The 8,759-nt window shown below is 37.9% G+C and overlaps 1 protein-coding gene across 2 annotated transcripts in view; it reads left to right on the plus strand.

The window, feature by feature from the left end:
- Nucleotides 1–6,841, plus strand: part of LOC139721198 (nuclear receptor subfamily 2 group F member 1-B-like) — a 154,911-nt gene extending 148,070 nt beyond the window's left edge. For both annotated transcript variants that reach the window (XM_071632525.1, XM_071632527.1), the window contains one exon: nt 4,041–6,841. In XM_071632525.1, coding sequence (XP_071488626.1) covers nt 4,041–4,315 — 275 coding nt within the window. In that variant the 3' untranslated portion in view covers nt 4,316–6,841. The remainder of the gene's footprint in view (nt 1–4,040) is intronic.
- The last annotated feature ends 1,918 nt before the right edge of the window (nt 6,842–8,759 follow it).

An 8,759-nucleotide genomic window follows, 5' to 3' on the forward strand; every position in this document is an offset into this window, starting at 1 on the left:
TATTAACTCTTGACATTATTACCTCCAAAAAGTGTACTGCAAATTATACCAATTGTATTTCTGTGTAGTAGTCGTTAGGGGGTTTAAGTCTGGCAAATTTTGTCTGCAGTCTGATGGTAAAGTACTAGAATCATCCATAGCCCGTCCAGTCGTCGAAGTTGATTTTGTACTGGACTCCGATCATGACAGCCGTGTCGCACTCGACATCCGAGAATGCCTTAATAAAATCAGGGCCATCTTTTATGAAGAGTTATACTGATTATATAGTTGGTTTCTATTATAAGTCTATGGCACCCTGCATGTGTTGTAAGGAAATTTATAATCGATTATATCTTTTGATAAAACGGGGCCCAGATGTTAAGCGTGGATTGGGTTTGAAAATAATGTGTGTGCAACACCCTGTAAGAGCGTTTCTTAGAATGCGGTCCAAGGTTTACACAACGATTTGTCGTAGATGTGAAGTAATTCATAGATCGAACCTATCCAACTCCGAGATTTTTTTGAGGTCTCTGTCCAAAGCCTACGAGCATGTGACTAAGTGCAAGATGTGCAGAGTAGACATGATAAGCTAAAATTCCACGAAAATAGAGATAAATGGTCCCTGACGGGAACAGACACTAAAACCATGCGTTCCTTTAAATCATTGTTCTGACAGCTGTGTGGTATTACTCAATAGTTTTTGCTGAATAATTACAACAGAATAAACAACGTTTACGAGAAAAAACATAATATCTACTGAGTGTTATGTGGATTTGCAGAATTTGCAACATAAAGCGTCACCAAAGTAGATGTCGATTCATCGGTGATGTAGCCATACACTTTGAGTATTGAAAATGTTGGTCAGTCGATTAGATGAAATGATATGAGAAGCGGCATTGTGTACGAGGGATCTGTACATGTCCTATTTATGTATCCAAATATTAACTTAGTAGTAGGCCCTATATATATATATATATATATATATATATTCCTATGCATGTACATACACAGAAGTACAAATGCATTTATTTGTGTACAGTAATGATGATAATAATAATAATAATAATAATAGTAATAATAATAATGATAATGATAATAATAATGATAATGATAATAATAATAATAATAATAATAATAATAATAATAATAATAATAATAATAATGATAATAATAAGTGTGTGTATCTGGTTCAGCATGTAAATAAAGACCTTTGTAACCCTTTTCTGACATTCTCTTTATATTTTACGCATCTTGACCATTCAAAATGGTTGAGATGTTTAGTTATAACTGTAATACACTGATTCTTTCTTTGTTTGCATGTTTTCTTCTTTTTACAATGGAAGTTAATCATGAAAGACGAGTGCAACTGTAAATTCAGAAAGTAATTGCTTGTGAATTTGTATAGTACGTCCGTTTAGTATCGGAGTATTCACTTCTATGAATATTCATTAGGACGATACGCACTGTTATTAGTTACTGATTTTTAAAAAAAAAGTGAAGTGACGTGATTGCATTTTTCTGTTTGAAGGTAATAGATCTATTCATGGTCGCATTTATGGTACTTCGTCATGGAATGTCTTTCGAGTACCCCTATTGGATTAACGAGTTCCAGATAGGCACAACTATTTTCATAGTTTTGATTTCCTGAGAATTTATTTGATGTGTTTGCTTGCTTGCTTGTTTGTTTGTAAGAAACAGTTAATGTGCAAGTAAATGCGAATGTGCTGTTGACGAAATAGGTGCCGCTGGCCACATTGTTGTACTCTAATCTGAGAGTTAGGTCTTCGTCAGGTACATGAAACAGAAAGGAAATGAGAACATTTTTATTGTGCTTATTATGATATCATCCCCAATACGGAAAGCATCTATAATCATTATTGTATAGAAAAGCGATAATTTGTTAATTATAGGCCAATATATCATAAGTGTTTGCCAATACATACATACATACATACATACATGGTCCTATGGATGATATTCAATTCAATTCAATTGTTTCGTTCTTTTTTTCCAACAAAACATAACACAAAATAAGTCAGGATTATATCATAGGCATACATTCGACTGTGCACAGGGTGAATGATCTATAAATATCAAATTATGACATTTTATAAAAATGGTGTATGTAGTGAAAACAAGTCTATATATATATATATATATATATATATATATATGTATGTATTATGTATATATATATATATATATATATATATATATATATATATAGGTATAGAGATGGATATGATTATGAAGTCTCTAACGCATCAATCCTCATTATGCTATATGCGCTCGGTAATATACGGCTCCTCCATAATATAGGAAAAATTTTCCGATCATATAATTATGTACACGCAAATTGTATTGCGTTATCGTCGGTAATATGTTACTTATTCGCGGGGCAGAAATGCCAGGCCAGATGAAGTACGTGCAAACACCATCATAAAGCCAGTGGAAGAGAGAGAGAGGAAAAAAAAATGATGAGACATATTTAACCAGGCCTGTTTGTGCTGCGGGGATGCAATAAAAATACACATATCTATTTGAATCGAGACTTTTTTTCCCCGCTCGTAAATGCAAACACTCCAGCTCGCATTATCGAACCAGGGTCAAAGACCACAGCAGTGCCCTATCATGCACTTTTTCACCCGCTTTGTGTGCCCTTCATAACCTTTTGCAGCTAGAGCTGAAGGGGGGCACAATAAATATCAGTGCGCTCCCATTGTTCACCGCGCCGCTGTGTATACCTGTATCCGCCGCGCTTTTGTCATCGATTTTTTTGTGTGTGTGTATTTTTCCTTTGCGCCGTCTTCGTCGAACCTGGGCCTGCAAACAAATTGCACCACGCTAGCCTGATTTCCGTCTATAGAAAATTACATTGCTGAATGTCAAGTGTGTGATGATTAACGAGCGCCATCGGTGGCTTTGTTGTGACGCCACTTGCCAGTATGTGTGTGTGTGTGTGTGTGTGTGTGTGTGTGTGTGTGTGTGTGTGTGTGTGAGGTTGGGATTGCAAATGGGAAAAGTGTGTATGTATATACATGCATATGTTCGGGTGTGTGAGCATGTGTATAAAAATCAATCGCATTAATAAGCGTATGTAGAGATCATGGTTGTACTGATTGTGGCCAACGGCCTTTTTGTATGGTTCAGTACAATGTATAATTTAAATCCAGAAGACGATTATATTGCGTTTGACTTCAAAAAGTGTAAACGTACAAATACGTTATTTTCTTAGGTTAGGTATAGAATATTATTTTCGCTGTCGAGTTAAAAAGGCATGATTATTGGTTAGGTATTTCATGAACTGCGCATGAATCCGAAAATAGGCTTTCGAATGTTAGCAAATGTATACAGAAAAAAAAAGAGTATACCAAGTCACCCGAAGGGTTTTTTTTTTTCAATTTTATCTAAAAAGGTACATGATTATATTACTCTTGACATTCGGACTGAAAGCGCCAGTGAATATATAAGTCTCTCACATCATGAGTTGTTGATATTGCATATGCATATTCATGGTTGTGGAAACTTTAACGTGATGACGTTTGAACGCCGTCAATTCTCGAAAGAGAAGAACATGACGTCACAAGCGTAAAACACACTATTGTTTTGTGACTGCCATGTCAGTGCCTATGCCTTTGTCTTCTCGAAGGGCGGCGTGTTTTGGTCTTTGATTGGCTCATCAAACCGTGATGTCATGGCACATTCTTCAAGAAAAAGAACAATTGTAATGTCTATTTCTTTCTCTGTTTTGGTAGTAATTCATTTAAAGTCTTATTCTTCATCCTGGTTTGTAACAATCTTAAGCAACAGAGTGAAAGTCGTGGGACCAGAGCGGTTGCTGGAAGGGTCCCAAATGACGCCATGTCAAAATTACCTCATTACTTGTCCGATTTGCCTTAAACTCCACTTTATGTGTTGCTTTGAGTTTCTTACAACGACTTCTGCCTTTGAACTAGAATCTCCCTTTGATTACCGATCCACACCAATTTAAATGTCAAATAAATTGAGTTACACATACCTACCACTGCTAAAGTGATTTCTCCTTCTTCGTGTTTTCGCAGATGCGTGTGGACTCTCAGATGCCGCCCATATTGAAGCTCTTCAGGAGAAGTCGCAGTGTGCTCTGGAGGAATACGTCCGAAGTCAGTACCCGAACCAGCCGAACCGCTTCGGCAAGCTCCTCCTCCGACTCCCCTCCCTTCGGACAGTCTCGTCGCATGTCATCGAACAATTATTCTTCGTTCGGCTCGTCGGCAAGACCCCGATCGAAACTCTCATTCGCGATATGCTGCTCTCGGGCAGTTCCTTTAGCTGGCCCTACATGACCATGCAATGACAATGATGGAAGCAGGGAGCAGCGAACGTGGTGAAAAAAAGAAAATAACAGTTTGTACTGACAGAATCTACTGTACACATGCCAAAAAGTAAATTCATCTATCGTGACTTTGTACGCCCGGCAGAGTGGGGCCGAGTGTTCAAAGTAGAAGTATAACTTGTGTGTATGCGGCCGCGGAGATGAAGAGAACTATCTGACGTAGGCGAAGTTCATTTGCATATTTCCGAGATGACAGTACTGGTGGTAGTCACCATGGTAACGAATTGCAGAGGACATTATATAATACACACCAGAAGAGTTATAAATGAAAGACGTCTCCCCTTGCCGTGTCTGTCCTCTTCATAACTCAAGTGGACAGTCAAAATCAGAGACGGGACATTGGAACGATTAACGTTCAGAGCAGTTGTTTTTATAGTTGTTATAGATCGATTACTATTACCACTTAGTGTTCCGTTAGAGGACCCAGTAATACATTGTACCAAGGACGGATGAAGACTCGCCGAAGATTTGCCCGTGACCTGTGCTGTTACCAGAGGATACGGGACACGGGGAGATCAAGCATTGTTATCTGGCAGAACGCCCGAAAAGAAGAAAAAATGAAACTCGCCCGTCTGATCTTGTTCCTGTATCTCTGTCTTTTCTCTATCTCTCCTTCTATTTCCCTCTTCCACTCTTCCCCGTGGGATGGATAAGATATCTCTCGCCTGACCCAATATTTACTAGCATTATTTCACTCCCCAGATTTGTATCATACGTGTGCATTCCATACTGATTTTACTCTGTTTCTCTCTTTTTTTTATGATATTAGCTGTATTACATATTTTGTAACTCAATAGTAGTATAGGTTGTATGAACGTGTCGAAAAACGAAACTAAGCAACGTACACAAGCTGCCAACAAGTTCATAGTCGTGTGATTTTTTTTTTACAAACTTATGGGGTAAAATATGTTCAAGAGGTCACAAGTCCTAGGAACAAGATCAATTCATGTGGATTCGACATTAAAACCAATCAGGCTGGCGGGGTCGTCCAGTCTCTGTGTTTGTGCACGATTTGAAAACGAACGAACAATCAAACGATGACGATGTATGCTCTAAAGTTCTTCGAGAGTCAGTGAAGTTGTAAAAGAACAAGTTAGGGACGACATGGGAATGATACAAGTAAAATATATATATATATTTATCCAATAAGCAGTGCAGGGGCTCCTATAACGTGTTTTCCAATGACCTCCTCTTAAATTCCCAACCCCTATTCCCAGAATACTGCCACCGTTGAAAACTTTTGGATTAATCAAAAAAGAATGATGTGTCAAACAGGACCAAATCTTTTGACGACAAAGAATTCGACGCGTCAATGTTAACCTTCAATGTTAACTGATGTAACATCGGATGGCACACATCTCAGAGACGTGTCTTTAAATTATCCCTCCAGTGTGGAACCATCCAATACAGAAAACACGTGTCTACACTTTAAATGTCTAAGTACTCACGTTTAATCTCCATGGTAAATAGTTCTGCCATCAAGATTAGGCTAATAGACGTTAATATCAAAGACATGTCACCACTTTTTGTTCTAGTGAACATAGTACACGATAAGCGTCGGAAAACGGTCAGAAACACAATCCATGAAATCCGTTCCCTTTCAATATGTTGTAAAACGTTAGAAAACACTGTTGGTAAATGCAACGTTGACTTTTTAAACATTGTGTATTTAGTGCATTCGTTGTCGTTCAACTTGTTTGTTTTTTTTTATTTGTGTCTTCGTATAGAATATACTTTGAGAAAGGTTTGTTACGTTTTGACTGATTCTAAACTGGCATGATGTTAGTGCCCGCGTCTGCCAGTGCATCTCACCGCAAGTATTCTGCCAATGAAATTACTCGTTTTGCAGCTCGTCTGCAAGCCACGTCCACCGGTATGTTGCGTGGCGATGTAGTCACGTGACCAAGGCGTGTGTATGAAGCCTAAAAACGGGGGAAACAGTCATATTATCAATCATTACATGGTTTTTCTGCATAGTTGAGTGTAGCATGTACATGAATTTTAACAGTTCAAAGTGGTATAGTCTTACGCTTATACTTCGACCGAATCGTGATTCTGTGTAAACAAAACATGTTTCGTTCTTTTAAACAACAAAAATTGCCTCTTAGTACCCAAACTTCTTTTTGTTTTTTCGTGATTCCATATTCTCACAGCTATGACGATACTACTTCTGGTATTTTTTTTTTTAATTGAATGGATATAAAGCTAGGAATTTTTGCCCATCGCGACGTCCCGGTCTCTCTAACAGGCTTGACAAAGACTTTAATGACAATATCGAGAGAGTATGCATCAACGGCATTCACAGGAAATTTTGTATGTAGATTTTTGACTCTAGTATTTGTAAAGCGAGCGTGTACCCCCAAAATGCTGCAGCGTGTTTTGTATTAAGCTTCAAGCTCCCGTATGCGTGATGCAAACGTTTTTTCCACAATATTTAGTGTCGTTTTATATAGATAGATAATCGTATACGTTTGTTATATGAATGATTCACATGGACGTAGCTCAAATTTTTGAGTTACATATTTGTTACTTGTAAATAGATTATGATTGTCATTTTCGTGTGTACTGAAATATATTAGAAAAAATGAAATACTTAAGATACTCAAAGTTTGTTTGAAGTACTATCTATCTATATATAATGTTCATCATGCAATTGTTACAGGAAAAAAAGAAAAATCATTCAAGTACCTTCAACCGTTGCTGCCGTTTTGAAGACCTTTTATGATGATAGTGTGAAACAATTGCCAAATGTAAGGTCCGTTACGCACTGAGGCATGTTAACGCCCAAACAATCACTTTCTTAATCCTGCCAAAGAATTGTTTTTTGTGCCCCTCTCATTTCAAATTACATGAAAAAAAAAAAAAGAATATAAATAATTATGTATATGTCCCGAGAGCTGTTCGTTGCCGTTGAGATACCGCAGAAATCGTTTTGTTTTTAAAGCGAACGATGGAAACCCATATTGAGCCGTTACCTCAGTGCGGACGTAGGAGGAGACAAGGCTCTGTTGCAATATATTTGCTGACTACTAGTATCTCTCAGTTTGCGACTGCGCATTAAATCTCAACATTTCTTTCTGTTCTTCCCTGTTGAAACACTCGACTTGAAATCAACCTAATCTCCTGGGAGCACCTTCCAAGCTGAGAATGAAAAGAAAAAACAAACAAACGATAATATGCTCTCTACGAAAACGAGCAGGTTTCTGGAGTTTAAAATTCCAAAAGTGACTCAAGCCCAGTGCATGGCTCTCGTCGCGTTTGATACAGACTTTCATCATGTGCTATTGTTCAGTAATTCCTGATGTTTCAACGGTCGATAATGATAATGAATTTATGGCAAAATGGTGACATTTTTTTGCGATATATTTTGTCTATCTATCTGTTCCATGCCTGCTGCCTTTGTAGAACGCTTGTATCACGTGTGGATCAATGTTCTCAGTACTTGCCAAAAGTTAGATTAATGCCTGCAGTTGACAAGTGCCACGCCCATCGTTGAAGTTAACAAGTCTTATGATTATCACGTATGGCAAGGCTCTTCTTTTTGGAACACTGTGCAGCTCTTCTCCTGCCTTTTGAAATCGTACTTGAACAGGTTTCTTGTGATGTAGTATTCATGGCTGACCAATGACAAGAAGAAATGCGCGTTTACGATGATTATTACAGTTATTATTGTTGTTATTTTTTTGTTACTCGTATGATGTAATGATTGTTATTTTGAGGCATATGAAAACCGATGTGGTTTACCGCTTTGTCTCTGTGGTTTCACTCTGATGCGGGTACTGTTGAAGAGAAAGAAAGAGTCTAGGTGCGAACCGCACGCATACATAAATGTCACACACACATGCACACACAGACATACACATACCACTCCACACATTTCGCACGCGCGCACATATTACACTGACACAAGCTTCGCATCACTGAATGCGCACGCACGTAGTCCCACGTTTGATGGTAGCGATTATGTGAACCTACTGTCGGACAGGAATCAGTTGTGTGATAGTGATATTCGTCAGTTAACATTCGTTTCCACAAAAACAGTTTCCATGCTTCTTGATCATAACCAGACAAGGCGGGCAGTGTTGATAAAGTTTATCAGTCTCGAAAACAAACAGTGAATTTATCGGTCTTTTGATGATGATGATAATAATAATAGTTGATATTTCTAGAGCGCCTTTTCCACTTGACACAAAGCGCTTTTAAGTCCCGCTGCTCCTCCCCTAGACCACAGCGATCCGACAAATGACATGAATTTTTCCAAAGTATATTATGTGCGTGTTGAGTATTACTATTTATGCAGCTGGATTTATTCATTGCATTCATGCCGTCTCTTGCAAAACTTTTTTTTTTTTTTTTTTTTTTTTTTTTTTTTAGGGGATGGGAAATTACTAGTACATGTGTAATA

The sequence above is a fragment of the Diadema antillarum genome, unplaced genomic scaffold, assembly GCF_040938485.1.
Source record: "Diadema antillarum isolate AM-2024a unplaced genomic scaffold, OU_Dant_1.0 scf00000139, whole genome shotgun sequence".
NCBI classification, from domain to species: Eukaryota; Metazoa; Echinodermata; class Echinoidea; order Diadematoida; family Diadematidae; genus Diadema; species Diadema antillarum.